Raw genomic sequence first — 25,107 nt, forward strand, 5'->3', positions numbered from 1 at the left:
ATGTATTGAAAACAGCGTTAGTTTGTGACATTTGCTGCTACTTATCGTAATTTATGTGCTGCTTCTCATCTGTATTAAGGTAACTGAGCAAGTATAATATCTGCAGGGAGCTAAGAGGAAGCCAGATGTCCTTCATTTGGGTACCTTTAGCTACAAGTTTAGCCAAGAATCTCCAGCTACAATTGTAGAAAGTTTTTCTACTTCTAGCCTTCCTCCTGCACTGCCCCCCACCATCTGGAGAGGAATAATACCAAGGGGGAACTTGCCTTCTGGTACAGAGCTCTTGTTCGTTGGGCAGGTTTGAAAAGGAAAAACTTTCTGATGCTCCTGACTGGATATTGCTATAGGCATTGATGGGGATTGAGGGAGATAGCTGTATTATTTTTATGAATATTATATGTACGTCAGTTTACCAGCTTGATATTATTCTGCCTGCCTCTATGAAGTTGGGAAAATGAAGCAATGACAGAAATAAGATATCTGCAGAGAGAATACCAAGGGTCCTAATGAGAACAATGAAGAACTGTTAATTGGGAAATGCCTACTTGACCGGTTCAAGCCAGGTTAACAAGTTTGTTTTTCCATCTGGGACCCTAAGTTGAAAAGGATCATAACCTGTTAAAACCCGCTTGGAGAGAAAGGAATGGGGGACCAGGCAGCAGCAGCTTGGGGAGAGATGCTGACGGGGAGAGAGAGAGAGAGAGAGAGAGAGAAACAGCAGCAGATCTGTCTGTCCCTCCCAGGCCAGAAGTAGGCACCCTGGTCTGAGTGGAATTTACCAAAAACTTGCAAGGTAAAGATAAGTTTTCTGTAGGAGCCAGACATATGGGGCTTTTGGTGATTTAACACTTTTCTCTGCTTATGTACCTTTTGGGTAAATAAACAATACTTTTGTTTTCAGTCACTTTAATGGGGTGCAGGTCACAAGTTTCTGGAGAGAAATTTTAATGCAGGTGCCAAATACAGTTGATCCTGTCATGTTTACACAGTTGGGAAATGGGGGCTGCAACCCAGAGTTCCAGTCAAAGAGTGCTTGAACTATGGCATTCCAACCTTCAGAGAGGTGAAGAAAGCCAGGCAGTCACCTGAGGGGTGCACTCGAGAGGCAGTGCAAAGGTGTCTAAAAGGCAGCTCACCTGTAACTGTCACAGCATCTGTTCCAAGAGAAAACTGATGTGAAAGAAAGATCATTAGTTTCTAAAGAGAAGGGTAGAATTGAAAGGTGACTTGATAAATACTACTTTTTGCCCACTGCCTCTCAAACACCATCTCCCTGTATTATTATATTCTTGCTGAGGAAACCCCATACTGCAAGGGCTGCATTTCTCTTAGTTGATAATATATTATTACATATTGAACTCCTTTTATTACTGACTGTGGGAAATCTGCAGAAATTCCCAACTGGAACAAAGACAGTGCTTCCCTAATTACATAATAGTAGTAGTAGTAGCAGTAATAATAATAGTCACATGATTTCATCCATTTTTGGTGGTAGTAGAGAGGTGTTAAGGAAGAAAGTCAAATCAATCTAGATCTACTGGTGAAAAGTTGTTTGAATACAGTGTCTGTACAAAAATAAACTGGTTTGATAGTTACTTGCTAGCAGACCAGGCTGTTTTGCAGGCTTATCTGCTTTATTATTACTTGCGCTGAGTAGCAAGAACTGAATTCATGAGTTAGTTTGACTTAATAGTTTTATATATGAGAGGAAATTCCAGAGTTTGGGAAGTGGTTTTCTGAGCTGTTACCTAGTACTGTATGCTATCTGTGACCTCTACTAGGATATTGTGTCCTTTTTGCTTGCAGATGGACTTTGATCTAATATAGTTAGTTCCTTTCTTTAACGTTGACCCTAAGGTACCACTATGGAACGCTGAATGGATCTGTGACTGCACATGAGAGGCAGTAGCACCAATCGTATCTGTAATAGTTTTGGTACTGAGGACTTTAGGTCTCCTCCCATCAGCCCCAAATTCCTTGGTCTTTCTCTGCCTCTTTAGAGAATAAGATGCAGCCTCAAATCCCTGCTCTTTCCAGCCTGCAAAACCTTAGAATAAAATCCACTGGTAGTGTCTGAGATGGCAGAAAACTTCAAAGAGCAAGCCAATTAAATGTTCTTTTTTCAGGCCCTCTATCAGCTGGATTTGCCTTATTTGTTTCCAGAGACTCTGAACTGTTGAATCAGGAGGTGATGGACAAGAGATTTACCTGGATCTTCCACCTCCAGCAGGTCTGGCTGATCTGCATAGAAGTCTTTGGGAGAAGTAGAGACTATTCCCTGACTCTTTTGTCAGTAGGGGGTATTCTCTTGCCACTCCACCATCACTTATGCATGATTTAGCTTCCCTGTTGGCTAAAGCCTTTGAAGTGAAGAGTGCAAATGTCTCCTTAAAATATCCCTTTCCTTCCCCCACCCTAAATAGGGAAACCAGAACAGTATGTCTGCAGAAACTGGCTGCATTGTTAAATAGCTGCCCAAGGGCAGGACACCCCCCCTCCTGCATCTCCTACTCTTCCTGATAAAGCTGGCTTAAACCTTCTTGACAAATCTCACAATAAACAGGTAATCGCTAGGAAAGAGCTTTGGGGAAGCTCTCTTTTCTTCTCCTGTGGGGGTTGTCCCTGCAGACAGCTATGTCTGAGGACATCCCAGAGGAAGAGTCTGGCTCCTCTAAATTCTCCCTTTTAGAGAACTTACCTTTCTTGACAGTGGTATCACTAAATCACTTAAAATTAAGCCTACAGTGCAGCTGTTACTTAGGTGGAAATCCCCCAGTTTTGAAGGAGGGAAAGATTTGACTAAATCATACCCTCACCTGGCAGTTAACGCAAGCAGTAACAACACATGGAGTGAAACCCCCTCGCCCCCACACACTACAAAGTATTGCCCTTTCCACCAACTCAGCTAAGCTCTCCAAGCTTCCCATTGGAGCAAAACTGGCGGGAGTTTTCTTCCAAGTCTAATGTATAGCTCTGCTTCAGTCAGGGAGCTGTCTCTTTAGGAACCTCTTCCATTGCACTCTTAAGGCCTTTTTGGAAAACTGGGATCAGATGCTGTGGCTAGTCATGAAAAGCCCAAGGATGGGGTTTTCAGAAGTGTTCCGTGGGAGCCAATGGGAGCAGTTAGATCAATGCCGAGAGCTCGTGAAAAGCCAACCCCAAATATTTAACTTTTATAACAGACCCAATTTTTAACTTTTATGGTCCTGGCAGTAAAGGAAAGAAACTTCCAGAGGACCTATTTCTTTGGCTCTAACTCTTCCTGAGAGGGAGCTCAAGGCTCCCTGTTGTGTCCATTCCTGGAGTCCTCCTCTCTCCCTTTCAAGAGACCTCTGGAGCTAAAGGGCAGACTTCTCACCTTTCTAGACCAGTGGAGACGTGATCACCTCAGACCACTGAGCTCTCTGCAGCATCCCAAGGTTACTGCCTACATCTATCCCCTTTGCTCAGAACAGCGTTGTCCCCCACAGGCTGCCTCAGTTCTTGAACAAAATATCAAGGTATTAGCCATAGGCAAATACAAGCAATTGATCCTGTTGTTCCATTTCCTCCTGACAAGAGATTCTCTGGTATTTACTTCATTGTCCCCAAAAGAACAAGCAGGGGTTTGTCCCATTTTGGGCTTGAAATAGTTAGACCAAGGTCACTTTGTGCCCAAAAGGTTCTCACACAACACGCATGGTCATTCCAGTGTTCATCTGTGGACCCCCAGGAAGCTTATCTACGCATACCACTAGCAGTTCAATACCAGAAACATGATTCTGCCTCCGGCACTTCTGTCTACAGTACTGTGACCCTCTTAAGTTCCTTCATCTTAATTTACTGGGTCTCACTCTGTGGAGAGGACCAGTGGCCTGGATTCCAGATCCTACATAGACGTTAAAACAGGAGCTGATTTACTGGTGTTCCAAGTGTAAAAAGAAGCTGAATGTGACTATTAAGGGGATCTTCCTTCCTTTTTTCCAGTACTAGCCTTAGGCATTTCTCTGCTATGAGAGAGCTATTCCGCTGCTTATTAAAATGCCCAGGTGAGCTGAGGTAGTTGACTTCCTCGGCTAATCTCAATTGCCCTTCTGTGGTTTCTCCCTGCATGAGGCACAATCTAATTAGGAACCAACACCTGAGCCTGGCACATTGTGAGACACAAACATGCACTGTAGTGGCATTTCTTTACACACCAGGTAGTCCTAGGAGTGAGCCGTGGTTTTCTGGGGAATTTCTCCCTCTATTCCTTTGTGTTTTGCGGTATCGTCTTAAGGCGTCCTCTGAGCGTTTAACAAAGCAGCATAAATTAGGGGGTGATGTTTGATTTTTTTCCAATAAGATGCTCTTTGTTTTTGATGAGTACTTTAATTTTACAATTGCTTTTGTCTCTATTTGTAGAGCAGTGTAGGTTTACACTGTTCTGAATGGCGGGTGATCTGTGCCAAACAAATAATGTGTCCTTGCTCCAATTTGCTGCCAGTTTAACAACACAATCAAAAACAAGCCAAGACGCAGCATGCATTGAGTGAGGTGTTGCCATTGCTTATAACTATTGTTATTTGTTAGTAAAATAAAAAAAAAACACCCAAAGTTTTATACTGAGTGGTTAAAAAATGAACAAACAAAAACTCTAGTGCGTTGAAATCCTACCTTTTGTAGCACAGTACCAGCATATGCATTGGGGCTGGTTGTTGACTTAATCTACTTTCCCTCTCTGCCTGTGTCGCTTTCTCTTCTTGCAGAATTTCCTTTTGTAACCTTTGCCCAATGATTTGATTTGAAAGGTGCTGTGTCAAAAGTGTGGAAGTAAATTTAGCTATTTACAGTCTTCCATTCTCTAATTAAACACTTTTGTTTTGAAGAGTATTCACAGTCATTTACTTAAATTACATGATATTGTAATCTTATAATTTGCATGTAGATATACATGGCACTTTCCAGTAGTCTGTGCTCCAAAGAGCTGACAATCTGAACCCACAGTGAGCCCATACAGACAATCACTACAAATGGTGTGTGGTGGAGTTTGTCTGATATTGCACCCTGGCTTTGCAAAACAAGCTCTTTTTTGGGGAGTGGCAAGTGTTGATTCAGGAAGCTGTTCTGTAGTAAGTTGTGTCATGGAAGAATGGCTGATGTGGGCAAATGAGGCAAAAGGATCTCCTAGAAGGAGAAGTTTAGTAGAGGATAAGGAGTCTGATATAAATAATAATAATTTTTTTGTATAGCTGCAGCCGCATGCATGCTGCTAGGTTTCAGAGTGGTAGCCGTGTTAGTCTGTATCAGCAAAAAGAACGAGGAGTACTTGTGGCACCTTAGAGACTAACAAATTTATTTGAGCATAAGCTTTTGTGGGCTAAAACCCATTTCTACAGACCTCAAAGTTGCAATACTCCAACAAAAAAACTTCAAAAACAGACTCCAACGAGAAACTGCAGAATTGGAATTAATTTGCAAACTGGACACCATTAAATTAGGCTTGAATAAAGACTGGGAGTGGATGGGTCATTACACAAAGTAAAACCTATTTCCCCATGCTAATTTTCCCCCCTACTGTTACTCACACTTTCTTGTCAACTGTTGGAAATGGGCCATCCTGATTATCACTACAAAAGTATTTTTTTCTCCTGCTAATAGCCCACCTTAATTGATTACTCTCATAATAGTTAGTATGGCAACACACATTTTTTCATGTCCTCTGTGTGTATATATATATCTTCTTACTGTATTTTCCACTGCATGCATCCGATGAATTGGGTTTTAGCCCACAAAAGCTTATGCTCAAATAAATTTGTTAGCCCTCGTTCTTTATGCATGCCGGTGTTTGCAGTCTACAGTAAGATGAAGGACAAGACTAATTGATGTGAAAGGTCTGGGGAAGAGAGTAAACAAACAATTGTAGCTTCTATTTGCATGTTTGGTCCCAGATAACCTCTAATGCAGTGGTTTTCAACCTTTTTTTCATTTTCAGACTCCTAAAAAATTTCTAATGGAGGTGCGAACCCATTTGGAAATCTTAGACATGGTCGGAGGACTGCCCAGGGGTCCATAAACCACAGGTTGAAAGCCACTGTTCTATAGTAGTAACAAGCTTTCGCAGACCCCTTAGACATAGTCTGCGGGTCCTCAGAAGTCCACGGACCACTGGTTGAAAACCACTGCTTTACAATATATGCATCATTGAAAGAAAGATCTGTTTTATGATCTCAATTAAAAATGCAGGAGGAGTTTGTCATAAATATGCTCTTGAGTGTTTCGGCCTCATGCCTGCCACTAGCAGGCAAAAGATAATTACTAATAGCATCCACTCGCTCATGTCTTACTGCTTGATCATTCCACCTCTGAAAGGCAAAATGTATCGTTGGGTGCGGTGTTCTTTTCTATATGCTTTGCAGTTGTTCCCTGAAAGTGTATGTGTAATTAAAACCAAAACAAAAAAATCCCTAAAAAACAGCACTTCTGCCCTGGCATCTAACTCTGGACAGCAAAATAATGACGTGTTGCACTATGCCACCTGTGTCTGCAGCAGGATCTCTGTGCTGGGTTTGAATCTGTTTGTGTTTAAAGAAAAGAAAAATGTTTCTCAGAGCAATATCGTGTTTTTGAGGAACTGTTGCGTGTGACTAGGCTGCATGCTCAGTCTTGGAGTTGTTTTTGTTCTGGTAAGGTGACCAGACAAGAAGTGTGAAAAATCGGGACAGGGGGTGGGGGGTAATAGGAGCCTATATAAGAAAAAGACCCAAAAATCAGGACTGTCCCTATAAAATCGGGACATCTGGTCACTGGACACCGTAGTAAGAAATCTAGTGACAAGTTTAAAATGTTCAGTTCTCTTTCAGATTTCCAGGAGAAGCAACTCAGGAAATTGCTCAAGGAGATTTGTATGTAATAGATTCATGGGCCATTGTTTTCTTCTAATCGTGGGCATATTGACCTTGGGCTATTTTCTTTATAGAATACCACCACACTGTCATGCGGATGGTAGGAGAGAGCCCAACATGTACCCTGCAATAAATGGCAGCAATAGTCTAGTAGCTAGGAAGTTAGAGGAACCTTGGTTCTATTCTTGACTCTGTCACTGCCTTGCCGTTTGCCTTTGTTAAATCAGTTAACTTCTCTGGTGCCTCAGTTTCACAGGCAGTGGAGTGTTGTTTTTGAAAAAGAGATTAATGATACTTGCTCCCTCCTTTTTGTGAACCTCTTTGGATGGGCCTAATCCAAAACTCAGTGAAGTCGTTTAAGTGCTCAGTATTTTGTCATTCAGTGAGGTTATGCTAAAGTAATGTTTTATTTTGAGAAACGGGACTGGCTTCTTTTCTAGCTCTCTTGCCAGGCTTCCTCTCAACATTTAAAATTGCTAAGATTTTGGTATTTAAATGGGGACTACTCAGATTTTTAGTCATAGCTTTAAGGGCCAAATTCTGCCTCCACAGTTCCCATTCGTTGGCCGGTGTATAGGAGGGAAGATTTGGAGCTTAAATATCTCACAAAGAGCATTCAAGTTGGTAAATATAGTATAATTTAAATTGTTGTTTGTTTATATTGTATATGCACCTAGGTGCTGACTGTGAGCACTCTTTTTAAAATCGTAAAGAGTCTGTTTTTTCTCCCTTTTCATGAGGTATCGCCAGAAAAGTAAAACTTAATGCTACATTTTCCTTTCTGAGGACATGTTTTGCTGGAGGGAGAAAGGGAAAGTAAATTTGTTCCCTCCTCTTTTTGTTTTGAGCATTAGCTGGAACAGGCGCAACGGAGTTTCCACATTTTACAAGCAATGCTTTGTTTCTTCATTAATATTAACAACCTCGTCCTGCATCACACTGACTGCTATTTAACCTGCATTTCATTATATTCATTCTTGATGGTTCATCTGGGATTGCTGACCCAGTGCTATTTACTGTAGAGATATATTGGAGTAATCTTTTGCATTTGGTGATACAGGCTGCCTAACACAAATGTGTGACTTGATGATAAACAGAAGGTTTGAGTAAAAGTGACAGGCAGTTGTCAAGTTCTGATAACATCTAGCTGAAATCTAGGCACACAGATGTGATGAGACTTATTTATTTTAAAGTAAGACTAAGTCTTAAAGGTGCCACAGGACCCTCTGTTGCTTTTTACAGATTCAGACTAACACGGCTACCCCTCTGTTATTTTAAAGTGAAATTAGTGCTTATAAAATTCTCCTGGGACAGGACAGATACAGCATGGACAGTTATAGTGCAGACTTCCAAACACAGACCTTGTCCCTGTTCATGAGATCACTCCTACAGCTCAGAGGAGAGCTCAATCTCTCTGGCTTCACCTCAGTGCTTGAAACTACTGAAAAGGATACCAATTGTGCTGATGAATTTTGTAATGTGGAACCTTTCTCAACTGAGACTGGATTGGATTAAGATTTAGGTCACCAAATAGTGACTAATTTTGGTCATTACTGACCTGGATTAGGATTGCTACTCTAGATGTGAGGGGCTCCAAATTCCATTGCTATCCAGCCTAATCGACCATGGGATCTCAGGATGTGGTGTTCTGTTTTCTTTGCTGTAGAAGTCTCTGTGCTGACAACTCGCTGTACCAGTATCAAATGGGGCACTTGGCGTTTTGGATTGACAATAAATGAGGCCATTTAAAACCAGTTATGCCGGTCTATCCAAACAGATTTGCATTCTAGAACACCTTTGAAAAATGTGGCATGCATATAATTAAATACCTGTTATGCCAATTCTTAAACACATTAGTGCAAAGTGAAGATGGCACCACTGATGACTCAGAGGTGCAACACAGATTAATACAGTTAGAAGTGCCTTTTCTTGTGGCAGGATTGGCTTTCTCTGAACTCATTTGATAAACTATCCTTTTGAAATCCAGGACTCATTGGTTTCGGTATAATATCAAGGACTGTGATTTAACCCAGTTTTGTGGAAATGGAGTCCCCAAGTGAACAAAGCCTACTCACTTTTTTTCATGAAGAAAATGAGGGATGGGCAGATGGTCTAGGGCAGGGGTTCTCAAACTTCATTGCACCGCGACCCCCTTCTAACCATAAAAATTACTACACGACCCTAGGAGCGGGGGGACGGACGGAAGCCTGAGCCCGCCCGAGCCCCACTGACCTGGGCAGGGGATGCCAAGCTGAAGCCGAAGCTTTAGCTTTCACCTCTCTCTCCTAATCTTGTGTATTGTTTTTTTCCTCTTTCCTTTCTGCCCTGTCTCTCCCTACTGTTACCTTTTACCTTCCTTCTCTATCTCCCCATGGGATGAAAATTGGACCTCAAATCCTGTTTGCTCTCCAGATACTGGTGAATTGCAAGCCTTGATGTTTTAGGAAGGATGGGCAAATGTTGTGACTTTCCATACACAACCCCATAAATGTCAGAAGAATTTACATTGTTGTATGCAGTATTTTTGTAGCCGTGTTGGTCCCAAAATATTAGAGAGACAAGGTGAGTGAGGCAATATCTTTTATTGGACCAACTTCTGTTGGTGTGAGAGACGAGCTTATGCAGAGCTCTTCTTCACATCTGGCCAGACCCACCCATCCACCTTGTCTCTCAGAATAATTTACAGCAGCATTCCAAACTTACACTGGACTTTAGTCCATGTGTATTTGCAGTTCCCATGTCAGTGCAAGTAAGCCAAATAAAAGAATAAAGAAAAGCTCATTTGTAGCCAAAGCACTTTATTAAAGTTTTAAAAGAAGTCAGGTTAGGCCTGCTGGCTTTTGTTACCTATAATTTTGAACACCGTTCTGCTAGATCATTCCTTGAAGAGGAAATCTTCCCTCCTCATCCTCTATGCAGGATTGCCCAGCACTGAGACAGCTGCCTAGAATGACCCTCTAAGAGTGTTTGGAATGTTGGGGAATTCTGGGTGGCGGTTGTTCCCGTGAGCAGGTCTTATGAGTTATAATGTAAATAGGCTACCTTCTGGTGGGGGTTTTCCAGCGGGGGGTGCTGCTGATCATGGTGCCTCAGCATTACCTGTGCTCCAGAAAGAAGGTGCTGACTCGGGCAGGATCATTGGGATTAATGTCACATAATGTTGGCGCAGTATATCGGAGGTGGAGAACCAGGAGCCAGTGAAGTACAAACTGTCCAGCTGCTGTGGAGGGCTTACGCTGCCTCCCTTGTGGAAGAAGGGGAGGACTGGGAGACAGTCTGTCTAGGGCGCACAGAAAATGTAGGTGGATCTGGGCCCCAACGCTTGCCATGGATCTTCATATTCTGTCTCTCTGCCTTGTACTGTTCCTCCACCAGGAGGAGATGAAGTGACTTTCCCTACAGATCTCAGCACTGCTTAGCCAGCAGAATTTAAAGTCACCTCTCGCTTTGCTCAGTAACCTGAACACACCAGATTCCCTTGGGTTTCATAACCAGTAATGGATATTTTACGTTGAGCACCTCCTGTGTTGGATCTGGGTGCTTTTTAACAACATCTTTCATGCTTCGCTTGTTGAAAAATGGGTCTAGTTTCAAGTAACCTTCCTTACACCTGACACAACCTGTCTATTCATTCCCCTCCTCTGCCCCCCTCTGCTGAAGCATTGTTGAAACTGCAGGATTTCTCCTCATTCATAGCTTTCCTGGTCCCTGAGACATAATCTGCTGCTCCCTGAGCTGCCAGAGTGGACCAGTGGGAAAGATTGCAAAGTGTATTAAACACAATTGGAAATTTTAGATGGCAAGTCACGAGGTGCTCAGGATGAAGAGGGCAGAAATCATAATTATATTGAAAGTCCAGTGCTTTGGGTAATTGTTTCGGACCCCAGACACACTTTATTTTTCAATTTTAGCCAGTCATTTTAGGATTTATAAAATGCATGCGTGAAGATAGAGAGTTACTAAAGCAAGACGCTGAGCACTTTCCGTATTATTCCCATGTCACTGTCACTCTGTAGAGCTCTGCTAACAGTTAGGGTTGCCAGCCTTCCAGGATTGGCCTAGAGTCTCCCAGAATTAAAGATTAATCTTTAATTAAAGATGTCGTGATGAAATCTCCAGAAATACATCCAACCAAAATTGGCAACCCTACTAATAGTGGGCAGAGACAAACCATTATTACCTGCATTTCAAAGTGGAGCTGGGCAAATGTCTTTTGGCTAATAGCTTGTTTGCTGAAAAATGCATTTTCCCATCAAACAAATCTATTTGCAAATTTGGGTTGAATGTGGCAAACAATTTCAGCCAAATAAAAAATGGAGGAGGGGCTTTGAAAAGTCTAAATGAAAATCAGTGTTTCATTTCAAAATGTAGCTAGATCTGTTAAATAAATAAAATGGTGAAAAACACCCAAAAACCTGTTCTAAAAAGAAAAAATACCCTCTTCCCGCCCCTCTAACTCTCCCCCCCCCTCCCCCAAGTTTCTGGTTGAATGAAATGTTTTGTTTGAACCGAAATTTATTTTTTGTTCAGCTGTTACAGATGAGCCACTGAAATATCAATTATTTGCTCTATTTCTAAGGCACCCACCATAGGCATTAGTACATGTATGTTGGTGATTTTTCAGGAAAAAGGGCCAGTTTTCTTGCCATTTTTGTAAACCACTTACTTATGAGTGGTTGGGTCTAGCTTAGAGAGACGAGGTGGGTGAGGCAATCTCTTCTATTGGACCAACTTCTGTTGGTGAGAGAGACAAGCTTTCGAGCTATGCAGAGCTTCAGTTCTGGGGGTTGGCACTTGCTGGTGTGATTATTTTGCAGTTTATGAGTTAAGGAAAGGGCCTGACAAAAGAGGTGTACCGTGAGCTGAAGGCTTGCGAGCATGCTGTTGCAAGTCTTGTGCTTAGCCTGCTCTCTGGTGGTAGTTGCTGTACCAGAAGTATCCTTTGATTGATGATGCATGTTTTTATAGTGTGTGTTGGTGAGTTCCGTGTAGTCACAGTGCAATCGATTCAGCTGTTTTGCCAACATGCTCATCCACCCATGCGCAAATATTCCAGTTAAAAAAAAAAAAAAAAAACCCACAAAAATCACAGACCCCATGAATCCCTTGACTGTTATGGCAAAAATACAGCCACAAATACAGTGCAGGTTCCGTGTCTTCGGATTTGTGGGGTGGTTTCTGTATTTAGTCTAGCTTGTGGCAATGTGCAAGCTGTTTGTTTTGCCTTGTTATGCACTGCGGTTGGGAAGAAGGAACTGCTTGCAAGAAATAATAAGGCAGTGGGTCCAGTTGTGTTCAAGCAGCGGATGCAGAGGGGAAATAGGTGATCAGTTGTGCTCCCACTATTCAGTGCTGCTAGCTGGAAAAATGGAGACTGAATTTTATTTTGTGTTTTTTTTTTCTTCCCCTGGGGCCAGTGACAAGGTGCTGTCACTCTGGCCCTAACTGAGATCCAGTTAATAAGCAGCTTTTCCCTGATCAAGTATTCCAAAAAACCTGCCTCTGAGTGTTAGGTGCCTCTTCTATTCCCTATATTTTGCTGCTGGAATTTTTAATGTGTTGTTTTTTTTAATCATCTGAGGGATGGGATGGCATACATCTGCTTCCTGTGTGACTCCAAGCCTAAAATGCCTTTCCAGTATAATAGGCAGGTGAGACCTTGTTTGCTAAGTGCAACTCTATCTAGAATGGATTTAGCTGATCAGTTGCTGTTGTGCTGTATGGTGTTTACAAAGGCAGTTCTTGGTACTCTCTGAATCTCAGAGCAGCCAGGTGCCCTTGGATGTGTTAATCCATTTACATAATAGCACCATTGACTTTGAATGGGTTTGTTTGTTTGGTGGGGTGGTGGTTGTTGGGTTTTTTTTTTGGGGGGGGGGGGGGACGTAGGTTTTGCATTTTATACAAAATATCTATATCCATATTCCATACGGTCGTGTAGAGTGTCTGTCTGTTCAGAAACTTGGGCTCTGTCCAGTGATGACCTGCCACAATCTTAACAACCGGTTCCCTCCTCCTCATCCCACGAGGGGGTCATGGTCCGCCCCCGCCCCCCGGGACTCCTGCCCCATCCAACCCCCCACGTTCCTTGATGCCCCCCCCGACACCTGCCCCATCCACCCCCCTTCCCTGTCCCCTGACTGCCCCCCGCCTCCCCCATCCAACCCCTCCTCTCCTTCCTGATGGCCCCCTGGGACCCCTGCCCCATCCAACCACCCCTTCTCTCTGTCCCCTGACCGCCCCTGGAATCCCTGCCCCTGATTGCCTCCCACCACCCCATCCAACCCCTGCTCCTTCCTGACTGCCCCCCCGGGACCTTTGCCCCCATTCAATCCCCCAGTTCCCTGCCCTCTGATTGCCCCAACCCCTAGCCACCCCACCACCACCCCGAACTCCCCTGCCCTCTAGCCAACTCCCTGCTCCTTTACCGCGCTGCCTGGAGGTGGCTGCCGGCGCTACAGACGCATCACTCGGCCGGGGCCGCTGGGCCGGAGCCGCTGGGCCGGGCCGCGCCTCCCTGGAACCCTCCTCACGCCCCCCTGCCCCAGCTCACCTGCGCGAAGCTGCCACTTGCTTCTCAGCCCTCCCAGGCTTCCCGCGCGAACAGCTGATTCGCGGGAAGCAGGGGAGGGGGAGGAGAAGAGGGGTGGAGCATTCAGGGGAGGAGGCAGAGGTGAGCTGGGGCTGGGGGCGGGGCGGGGAGCTGCCGGAGCTTTACCAGTTGTTAAATTTAAAAGCCCTTTTAGAACCAGTTGTCCCACGCGGGACAACCGGTTCTAAAAGGGCTTCTAAATTTAACAACCGGTTCCCGCGAATCGGTGCGAACCGGCTTCAGCTCACCACTGGCTCTGTCTACACTTGGAGAGAGGGGTGTGATTCTCTTCTCAAGTAGACATACTCGCGCTAGCTCTCATTGAGCTAATGTGCTGAAAATAATAGCGTAGCCAAAGTAGGACAGGCAGTGGCAGGTACCCGTGAGGCCTGAGCGGGTTTGCCCTTGGGGGAGGTACCCAATGCCCACATTTGCTGCTGCCTTTTCTACTGTGGCTACACTACTATTTTTAGTTCACTAGCTTGATGAGAACTAGTTCAGTGTGTCTACTCAAGCTGGGAATCCACATCCCTAGCTCCAAGTGTAGACATACCCTGGGTCAGTGCCTCTCCCCATTCCCCTACCTCTGCGAATTTTGGATTCAATCTGTGAGGATCAAAGATAATTGAAAAGTAGATAAGGCGCTCCTTTCTCAGTCTGAAACACTTTGTCATAAGGCAACATTGTAACAGTTGCAAACATCACATCTCTTCTGACTATTACTTACGGTCAATATTTAGCTGCTAAAGTCTGAGGATTATGATTTTTAAAAGTGGAAACACTAACTTGCTGGAGAGTGTAAGGTTGATTAGTTACTCTTTTAAATTGTATTCTCTATCAGTACTATGTGTCAGCAACAGATTGTGTTGCACACCGAAGTGGGATTGTAGGTGCTTAACAAAATATGGGGGCAGCATTTACTATGTTGCATAGAAGCCAATTTTTGCTATTCAGTTGGCTAGTGCTGTTTCGCTGTTAGAAAGCTTTTACCTCATCACTTCCTGGAGGTTCCATGTGTAGTCTGACATGAAACAGAATGGCTTAAATGAAACTCCATGTGCTCAGTGGGACACACCTTCCTGTACATCACTTTCCTTTATCCAATTATGATTAAAATGTCAGTAACATGACTCTTGTTCCAAACAACCAGTATAAAGGTAACTTTTATGTTAAAGGAATGTGTTTCTCTTCCCCTTTCTTCCAGGGTCAGCATTCTTCAGGGGAGGACATGGAAATATCTGACGATGAAATGAATTCTTCACCAATCACCAGTGCAGAATGTGCCAAAACCATTGTGGTGAACTCCTCTGTTAGCAACTCTGCTGTGATGACTCAGTCGATACCCATGCCCCCACCAGGGTTCCCTCCACTTCCACCCCCACCCCCACCCCAACCAGGCTTTCCAATGCCGCCACCTCTACCACCACCACCTCCACCAACTCATCCAGCTGTCACCGTCCCACCACCTCCGCTTCCTGCGCCACCTGGGGTCCCACCGCCTCATATCTTGCCTCCACTTCCTCCATTCCATCCTGGCATGTTTCCTGTCATGCAAGTGGATATGATAAATGTCCTGGGCAACCAGTGGGGCGGCATGCCAATGTCCTTTCAGATGCAAACTCAAATGCTGAGCCGCATGATGCAGGGGCAGAACACGTACCAGTACCCACCTTTTATGGGAAGTCGGATGCAGTTTGTGAATCTTCCTCCCTACCGTCCCTTCTCGATGGGGGCAGCTATTGGCCGGGGGCAGCAATGGCCGCCGCTGCCCAAGTTTGACCCCTCGGTCCCACCACCGGGTTATGTGCCGAAGAAGGAGGATCCGCACAAGGCTACTGTGGACGGTGTCCTCTTGGTGATTGTGAAGGAATTAAAAGCAATTATGAAAAGGGACTTGAACCGGAAAATGGTCGAGGTGGTAGCATTCAGAGCCTTCGATGACTGGTGGGACAAGAAAGAACGTCTAGCAAAGGTAGGCACTCTTAATGTTTCATACGTTAGAGCTGTGCAGATGGATCTGGAGAAGAAGGGCTTAAGGTGTTCCAAGGTAGGGTGTGAGCAAGCGAAAATGCGGGGGATCAAATTAGAGGAAACTTAAGAAGGAGTATCAGGAAAAGGTCCTAAAGAGTGAGCAATGAGACTATGGAATAGCTTTCCAAGGAAAGAGGTAGATGTCCCATTAAAATTAAATTGGAGGGGATGAATCCTAGACTAAATCTTGACCCAGTGAAATCAGCGAGGAAAACTCTCATTTGACTTGAGTAGGACCTGGCTCTAGTTGACTTGCAGTAAAATATCAGCAGATACGTTCTGCAAATTAGACTTTCGGATGTAACATAGAGCCACGGTCCTCATAACTTGTTACTTGAGATCCCATGGCATTTTTTGTAAGACGAGAGGTGTTAACTCTGGCATCAGGGGAGAGTCCTCTACTTTGAGCTGGACACGGTATTCTTCACTTCCTTTCCAGCTGCTGTGTTCCACCCCAGACATTTGCTGCATTTTAGTGCTGGGTTAAATGTCTTGCATTCAGAACTACACCTCTCTCCTTGATTAATACTCAAGACATTCACTTCTTGACAAGGTCCCTCATGTTAACAAAAGAGTGAGTGCAGCATAAAGCTAGCTAGTGGGTGCATAAAGGGAAATGGGATAATTTGAGAAGTTGACTTAAACGAGACCCTGAAGTGACCAAAAACTGATGGCAGAGCTCTTCAGTGGCAACTCGGTCTATTTTATACACTTCTGCCGCTGCTAGCTCTTGTGTTCTCTTCACTCTCCTGGAACTTACAGCTTGATTCAGTGTAGGAAATATTTCTAAACACAATCTGCATAGACTCACTGCCACAGGTTATGGAAAAGTTGGATAGTCTAGTAAGATTAATAAAATTACACTCTTATGAAACTAAAATTGCAGTTACGCTAACGAGGATCAGACGGAGCAGGGCTGTTGACGCTGCAGGGTGTGAGCTGGACATCAGCTGGGATCTGAGAAATCTTTGTTGGCACTTTGCTCTGTATAAATATTATACAGCTAGGTGAATTATGGGGGGTTCAAACCTTCCTCTCAAGTACTGGCCAGTGTAGGATACCACCCTGGATAAACCACTAGCATTGTGTTGCAGTGTAACAGTTACCATATAGTGACATTGAATTCTATCAGAAAAGTCCATTTGACTAGTTCACCTGGGCAGTCTTTTGTTCTTTGTTTGTACTGACCCCCATATAACACATTGGGGTTCCTAAGTACTACAGTAATATAAATAATAATAATTAATTAATAACCTGATGCTATGCCAGAATTCCAAAGCCAACCTGCCAACTGCTGTCCAGCAAGGTGTAGTGGTCTAGACAAGCCATTTTGATGTTGTAGCTTGGGCCTATTACAGTTAATCTAGTATGACCTGTACTGCTTGCTTGATATCCTCCTCAAGCTTTTTCTGTATTGGCAGATATGAGCTGAACTTGTATTTTGTGTTCAATGAGGACAATGAACTTTGACCAGTTTAGTTGATGAACGGCAGTAGAAGGAATTGATCTTCTGATAATGCTTGTGAAGCCTCATCATGGGATGGGTCAGAGTGAATTTTAGAAATCCATTCCCGAAGAGCCAATCAGAAGTAAATTATATCATCCTTCACTTAAAAGCTGTCAAGAGTCACCACTTCTTGAGACAGCTGCACATTGATCCTGACTCCTCCCAACCCATGAGGTCTAGAGCTCCAACCTTGAAAAGGTTTAAATTCTCTTCTCCATCTGTTGGATCGAGTTTTCCCATCCACACCTACCTTGGATGAGCTCTGCTTTGCTGCAGCTGGGTTTTTCAAAGTGAGACTGTAGATTTGTCTATCAAGTCTCTGAGTGGCTAATATGTTTCATTTTAAAGATTTTGCTGTTTCTATATTATCTGGGCTTGGAGGCCTCTGAGGCTTTTTATCAGTATGGGCCTTGACCCTACTAACTAAAAATGAACACTTAGCTTTTCTTTGACTCTCATCATCCTTGCACTATAATATTGTGCCTTAAATTTAAAAAAAAAAGAATTTTTAATTAAAAGGTCCAAAGTCACTTATTAATTCTGTCTGCTAATAAATGAAGTCTAATAAAGTGGGTTTAGGTTATAAAGCCCATTGGTTTCTCTAACCCATCTAAAATTCATTAGTATTGTGCAACGCAACATTGGTCCTTCACGGGTACACACATGTAACTCAGTTACTTCATGTAGTTTCACACAGCTCGGTAAGATCAACAGTTGTTGGTTTCTGGGCTGTGAACATGAATCTGTTTCAAGAATGGAACTGTCTCCAAAAGGTGAGTAGTATCCTCCTGGGTGGTCCACATGTGGTTCTGTTCAGGGTCAGGCTGCTTGAACATTAGCTTACTCATTGACTTCTGATTGAGAGAGTATGATTTGGAGTATCATAGATTCTGGCTCAGTAGTAGAAATGTATTCTCTTGTTAGGCTGCGTATTTTACTCACAAGTTCCTCCTGCACGTGCTTTTCCAATTTTATTTTCATGTGGGTACTGAAGGTGGTAGCTGTGGATCCAGCACCTGGCATTAGGGAGACCTAAAATGAGCTCTGAACTTGATAGCACTGCCCATTTGCCTTGTCAAGACTTGGAACCACCTGCTGTTTGAAGCTGCACTGGGGGGATTTAGAAAGCATGGCTCAATCTGGCACAGTATGTGGAACAAGGCTTGAGAATGTTCACTGCTTTCCTTCATCAGAACTGATGTGGTGGCTTCCAGAAGCAAGATGCTGCAGAGTGAGGATAGTGCGACACCGGGTACCGGTCAGTCCTAAAAAGGCGTGTGTGGCTTGAGTGCTTTTCAGCAGGATCCACTATCATTATTGCTCAGAGCAGTTAGTGCCTCTTGTGCAGCGAAATAGCTTCTTAATAGCCAAGATGGAAGAAGACTTCTCTTCATATGAAGAGTAGCTAGGTCATTTTTCCATCCCTTTTAAACATGAGTGCTCCCCAGACATACCAGAAACCCAACATGGGTTATTTGGATATATTATCAGTGTTACGGTCTGTTGGACAGGATCCTGAAGCTGATGTAGACCGCCAAATGGCAATGGACCGTTGCTTGCCTCTACATCCTTGACACGTGGATCACTTTTTGAAAAGAAAAATCCCCTCCTGTAAGTCTTTAAGGCCTTGATGGTTCCCAGATGTCAAGCTGTATCCTCTTGGGTGTATAACATGTAGTCCATCTGCAAGACGCAGTTTGAAAAGACACTATCAACATTGATAATCAAATTTTGGGCTGATTTGCTTGATTTTTTTTCCCCTTTCCCTTTTGTTTGTAAATCCATATAATTTTTTTAAATCACTTTTGATGCTAATTCTCATAAGTAGCCCTACAGTAATAAATCAGTGTATCCCAATGTGCATGAGGGAAACCTACAATATGAACCCAGCATATCCATGTCCATGCACATACCTAAATTGGAGGGGGCGCGGAATCCCATTACAAGAGGATCAGGACAACCAGTGTCAAGCAATTATAACAAATGGCAAATGGGGAAAACCTCTACTCAGATCATTTAACCGGTCTATGACTGCATCCATCCCACCAAGGAAGGCTCTTGAACTGAGGTAGACACTCTTCCAGTTCAGAATGCAACTCCTTGCACAAGCATCAGAGGTTCATCTATGCTAAAGTGTCTGGTTGTGATGGCAGTTCTGAGAGCACTTCGGTGCGATCCCCATTTCCTGAAGACTGATTCCCCCTAATTCCCCCTCTCCTCTGCATCTTGTCTTATCTTACTTGTTTTGGACTGTGATGTAAGCCACATACTCTATCTTTTAAGGACTTATTTGCATATACAGTGTTGGTTGTCCTAAAGTTTCCCTTAGATGGATCCTGTCACTGTTTTGTTTAACTCTTTGATGGTTGGGGCATTGGTAGAGAAGTGGCTTAGATGACTTAATACAATTCTTATCCCTGATTCATCTGGGTAAAGCCCGACCAATGGAAACTTGAACAAGTATGTTCTGTATTTGTCATTGATAGTCCTCAGCATTGGTATGCTGGGGAGGCGTGAACAAAAGCTCAAATTTTCTAAAGGATTCCTATACACACACACACACACCCCATAAGCACGTGTGACATAATGGTGCATCTTTCAGAAGATACTGTCTTTCCAGAAGCTAAAGCCTGAATAGGTGATGGTCCTTCCCCGAGGTATTCAAGGCATTTCCAATGTTTGCATACCCACCAGGGTGGTGTTGCCTCTTTAAATGTTGTTTCTTTTATGCAGGCATCGCTCACTCCAGTGAAGTCTGGCGAAAATAAAGATGAGGAAAAACCAAAGCCAAAGGATCGAATTACATCCTGCCTCCTGGAGAACTGGAACAAAGGAGAAGGGCTAGGCTACGAGGGAATTGGCTTGGGTATTGGGTTACGAGGGGCCATTCGGCTGCCATCTTTCAAGGTATGAGTTAGAAAACAATAGCAGTCTTCCCTGGCTGAGCAATCAGAGTATAGATGCTGCCTTCCTTTTTCCATCCAGATCCCCACACACCAACACTCTCACTTTTCTACTGTTTCTTGTCTAACAACCTCCCTCGCTTTTAACATAACCTGTAATCTTTGGGAAGGGGGATCCCTACTCCTTAGTGTCAGTTTCTCTTAACCTTTTGACAGTGACCTGTATTAGGAAACAAAGTTTCAGCACTGCTGGAAAAAACAGAGTTTCTGCTAGGCTGGGTTATATGCAGTTACCAGTCAGCGTGGAAGAGACAATGCAGCTTTAAACTGTTAGATCAAGAGGTGGACTTGGCCTAGTACGTAGAGAGAATGTAACTCTGTTTACTTCAGTGGGTTGTCACCTATTTACACAAGAGTGGAATTTGGGCCTAGGTCCCTTTGTAACACAGGTCAAGCATTTTTTGCCAGGCAAATGGCTTTTAATTCATGTTAGCAGAAACAATTCTGGATTTTACACGTGTCAATTTTAAAATGTGGCTGGGGGTGGAGGAGTTGAGTTAGAAGACTGCTTGCAAAATATGCTTGCCCCACTGCGTCTCTGATTAAGCAGTCTGGATATTAAATGCTGCAAGCAATATGCAAAGTATGAAAAATGCACAGTCCCCTGCGCAGAGTGAGACCAAGACCAAGCTGGTTATCTTATTAGATTATTATTTCTATCTTATGTTAGAAGAAAGAGAGATGAGAGCAATGGAGTGGAGCATACCTAAATTCCTGAAGTTTGAAACTCTAAATTTCCTTTGATGCTTTGTAGTTATGGTGGCTGAACCTTAATGTCTGGAAGGTTTCACTGCCCCTCTTTGAGTTAACCAAATTGGACAGGAAGTCTTTTCCAAAAGAATCGTGGCATTTCTGCCACCAGTCAAGAGGCAGAAGCATGGGGAAATGGACAGTGGTTTGGTGAGAGGAGTGGGGTGTAATTCACTTTTCTGAACTCAGTTTGGCTCTACAATACTTTTAAGTAAAGATTCAAGGGTGTCTTCAAGTCCTAATTTAAAGCTAACCTTGCTTTGAAATTTCTTTAGCTGTCTCAACTTCCCTGCTTTAGCAACCAATTTATGTCAGTTTAACTCGGGCGTATGGGAAATCCCTGAGTGACATAGTTATACTGAGCTAACCTCCAGCATAGACAGCACTATGTTGATAGGAGAGCTCCTGTCCGCAAAGCTACTGCCCCTCACAGAGGTGGGTTTATTATGCTGACTGGAGAGCTCTCTCCCCTTGGCATAGAGCATCTTCACCAGCTGCTCTACAGTGATGCAGCTGCAGCACTTCTAGTGTAGACTAGCCCTTAGTTATGCTAGCAAAGTAAAGCAGCTGGGATCTGCTTGGAAAGTTGGTTTCTTCAATTCTACTACCTTTTTAGAAATGCTAATTCTGTTCTTTGTTCAGGTGAAGAGAAAGGAGCCGCCTGAAGCTGCCTCAGCAGGAGATCAGAAGAGAATCAGGCCTTCCCCCTCTGTTGATGATGAAGATGAAGGTTTGCAATCCACATTTAATTGATACACAAGTGTGAATGCAAACCATACAAAAACTGAATTCCTTTCAGCTTCTCAGCAGCACATTCACTCCCAGTTAGACACACATTCAAGAATTTGAGCCAAAATTCAATCGACCTTAAAACTCTGATCAGCTCGGAGACCTGCTCTGGATTGTACTCCTTTAAATTTACTGTGACCAGGAAATGTAAGACCCAGGGTTTATGCGTAACTTTACCATATTTTTGTTCCACTGCTGCAGAGCCAGTCAGCCAGCAGAGGGAGCGCAGGTTAGTTTAGCAAGCACATTCCAGAGCTGTGTTTATCTTACCGATATCAAGGCCATTATGGAAGTAAGTAAGAGAGAGCCAATTTGGTTTGGATTTCATTTAAAAAAAAAAAAAAAAGGTAATTTATTTGTTAAATTTGGAAGGGAAAGTCTATTTTAAAATATTTTAACTCTTTTAAAAGTTTACTCCAAACAGTGCAGAGTAAAAATAAGATGATAAATAAAGGTCAGTTGAGGATCTCTTTAAGACTAATGTGCAGTTTACTAGCCCATATAAACTTGATCCTTGAGCCTAACAGCTGCTCATGCAGCCAAAGTAAAGAAGAGGGTTTATAAATCAAGCTTATTTAAGTAGTTCTAAACATTTAAGAACCAGAATGTACTTTAGAGGTGGCTGTGAGGACAGATGCTTAGTTTCAATAAACAAAGAATTCCATCACGCAATCTAAAGTTTAAAACAAACACCCAGTTCTTGATGTGTACACACCAGTTAGTGTGTGATTGGGTGTGGAGGGATACAGGAAGGACTCCCTCAAAATATTAATCCTTGGGTTCTTCCTTCCCTATCTGATTAGTGAAGCAACACAAAGTATGTGTGCTGCCCCATATACCAGGTACATAAATGGCCAGTGCTCCAGTGTAACACTGGTCCTTCAAGCACCATTGAGATTACAGTCATCGGCAGCTAAAGGGCTAAATGTTTTAAGGCCCTCCAAGCCCCAGGAAGCTTGTATTTAACCCTAACATAATGAAAAGGGCTTTATCACCTTTACTCTTCCCTTGATAGTAGACCCTATTTTTACCCCTTTACCTCTGCTGGGTCTTATTCTGAAGCACACACCAAAATTTAATCCCTTCTGAGGATAGCAGCATCTCTCTCTTCTTCAGGAGCAAACCAGGTCAGAACTAGGCAGAATAAACCCCCTAGCTCTAGCGTGAGGACCTTCCTATTGAATGGGAGTTTCGGCAAGACCCTGCCCCACAGAGTGGAGCCACCCAGCAATCCTACAAGCATCACACTCCAAACACAGGCCCTGCTTTTTCTAGACATCGTTTTCTGTTTTCGCTGAATAACAGGGGCTTTGTGCTTGGTTTTAGGGTGCTCTTCCAGTTGCACTCCTGCAAATGCTTGCAATTAAAATATAAGGAACCCAGAGGAGGTGCTGCTCCCGATGATAGCAGCTTTCCACCCTCCTTTTACGGACCCTTCTGGCTTCCCCTGTACAGAACCCCAAACCCTAGGTGTGGCAATGTACTGTTCGTCAGCTGCACCCGCATTTAACCCTATCATTGCTGCCATTTTCCAAATTTCAGACCAAAGAAAGGTTAGAAGGCTGGTTGTCAGTCTGCAGCCTACAAAGGGTTAACGTTATATCCATGCACAAAGGGCCCATTGATCCTCAGGGATTCAATACAGCAGCAGTTCAATGAGGAATCAAGTCGATAAGTGGGGTACGGTTGACGAAGTAATGTGGAAGAAAAGTCTGGTTGGGAGTGGGCCATTAAGCAGGTTGATGTTTATTGAGGCTGACTTTTGAGTTTTGGTGCTTTTGGGCCCCTTCGATCATGGTACCCTTGTGAATGAAAAAATCCCAGCTCCTGTATTTAACATACAGCTGGTCACGGTGTCGCGGGGGGGAGGGGTGGGGGAGGAATGTCAAAATTCTGGGCTTCCTTCAGGGTTTTGTTTGATGGATGGTGGTACTCCTCTTCCGCTCCTCTCTCGTTGCTGTCCTTGCCACCACCCTCTTTCCCCCGATACACCTTCACAACAGGAAGTGATCTTGGCTTCAGTTACCAGCTTCTTGCTGACAACTCTCAGATTTGCTTTTCTTCCCCGACCTGCTTCACTCTCTCCAACCCTGCATCCCACTTTGCCTGGCTGACGTCTCCTCGTGGGTGTCTTGCCACTACACTTAAAATTAGCAGGGCCAAAACTGCTCTTCCGCCCTCTTCCCTTTTTCTCTCCCCTTCCTCTGACACGGTTGACGGCACCAGCATCCTCCCAGTTACTCAACAAGTCGCTGACGTGAATGCTGCCACTACTCTGGCCTCTCTGAAATCCCACACTCCCAGGTCTTATCCAGATCTTGCTGCTGCTTCCATCACATGTCAGGATCCTGCCTTTGTTCTGTATGCACACTCCTAAAACGCTTGTTCAGGCTCTTGCATTCTCCTATCTTCACTACTGCAGCTGCCTCCTCTCTGGCCTTTGTGCTCCACCTTGTCCTCTCTAAGTCCATTCAGATATCCGCCTGTTCATCACTCTGACCATGTCACTCGTCTCTTTGAGTCCCTCTGCTGGCTCCTTCTTCTCCACTGCCCTTTTCTGCCCTTACCTTTAGGGCTCTTTACAACACAGTCCCCTTTCCGCTTACTGCTCCTGTCTCTTATTTGTGTCACCTCACCCAATCTGCTGTGCCGGGTTTGTCCGCTGCGACCACCCATTTCTCCACAAGCGTCTTCTCTCTCTTCCGCGCTGCCACTTACGCATGGAACATGTGCCCCAAACCAGTCCATAAAGCCACTCCCCCATCCTCCAATAAATCGCTCCTCAAGACACACTTCTGATGGAAAGCCTGTGATAAATTGCCAACTCATAATGGCTACGTAGATGGCCACTAGGTATGACTGAGATCCTTAATATTTCTTGTTCGCCCTCCCCATTTCCTCCTTTTATTTGTTACACCCCCTTGTTGTGCCTTGCCTTAAATCAGAATGTAAATTCTTTGGGGTAGGGACTATCTCTTGCATAGTACAGTAGGGTTTTGATCCTGATTGGAACCTTTGACCACTGCTATAATACTATTAATAATAATGTTATGAGCTTACCCATGATAGTTGAATCCTTGACATCATGATGTTTTGATTACAATTCTCGTCTCTTCTTTCCCCCCATCAGAGTCAGAAAGGGACAGAGACATGTCTGATGTTACTTCAGACCTGTCTAAGAAGGATGCAGAAGCAGTAGGCCTCCGAAGGAGACCAGCAAGACCATTGGAGCTAGACAGTGAGGGGGAGGAAGGAGATGAGACTTCAGGTAAAGAAGAAGAATCCTGTTCTGAAAAGGAAGACGAGCAGGAGGAAGAGGGAGGATTGGTGAAAGCAGCACCTGGCAAGGTATTTTTTCCCCCCGTGCATCACATAATTAAACTGTGGAACTCTCTAACCCCAAGTCTCCAGCTCTAATCACTAGACTACACTTATGAATTAGTGTAGTTAGAGTAGCTTAGATAAAATTATATGGGCTACTTCTCCTGAGATTTGATGACATAATTTACTCACCAGCTCAAAACAAATTCCTCTTCCCATCCCCATTGTATACTATTACAAACTTAATGTCTTACAGAGGTGGGCAAACACTGTCTTTTAATTTGCCTTTTA

General features: G+C 43.8%; 1 protein-coding gene across 1 annotated transcript in view; it reads left to right on the forward strand.

Moving 5' to 3' along the window:
- The window catches only part of SETD1B (SET domain containing 1B, histone lysine methyltransferase), a 65,314-nt gene that overhangs the window by 23,853 nt on the left and 16,354 nt on the right, over positions 1-25,107 (forward strand). The window contains exons 7-10 of the mRNA XM_065417632.1: positions 14,660-15,427; positions 19,727-19,900; positions 21,349-21,436; positions 24,626-24,843. Coding sequence (XP_065273704.1) covers positions 14,660-15,427; positions 19,727-19,900; positions 21,349-21,436; positions 24,626-24,843 — 1,248 coding nt within the window. The remainder of the gene's footprint in view (positions 1-14,659; positions 15,428-19,726; positions 19,901-21,348; positions 21,437-24,625; positions 24,844-25,107) is intronic.

This window comes from Emys orbicularis, chromosome 16 (assembly GCF_028017835.1).
Source record: "Emys orbicularis isolate rEmyOrb1 chromosome 16, rEmyOrb1.hap1, whole genome shotgun sequence".
NCBI classification, from domain to species: domain Eukaryota; kingdom Metazoa; phylum Chordata; order Testudines; family Emydidae; genus Emys; species Emys orbicularis.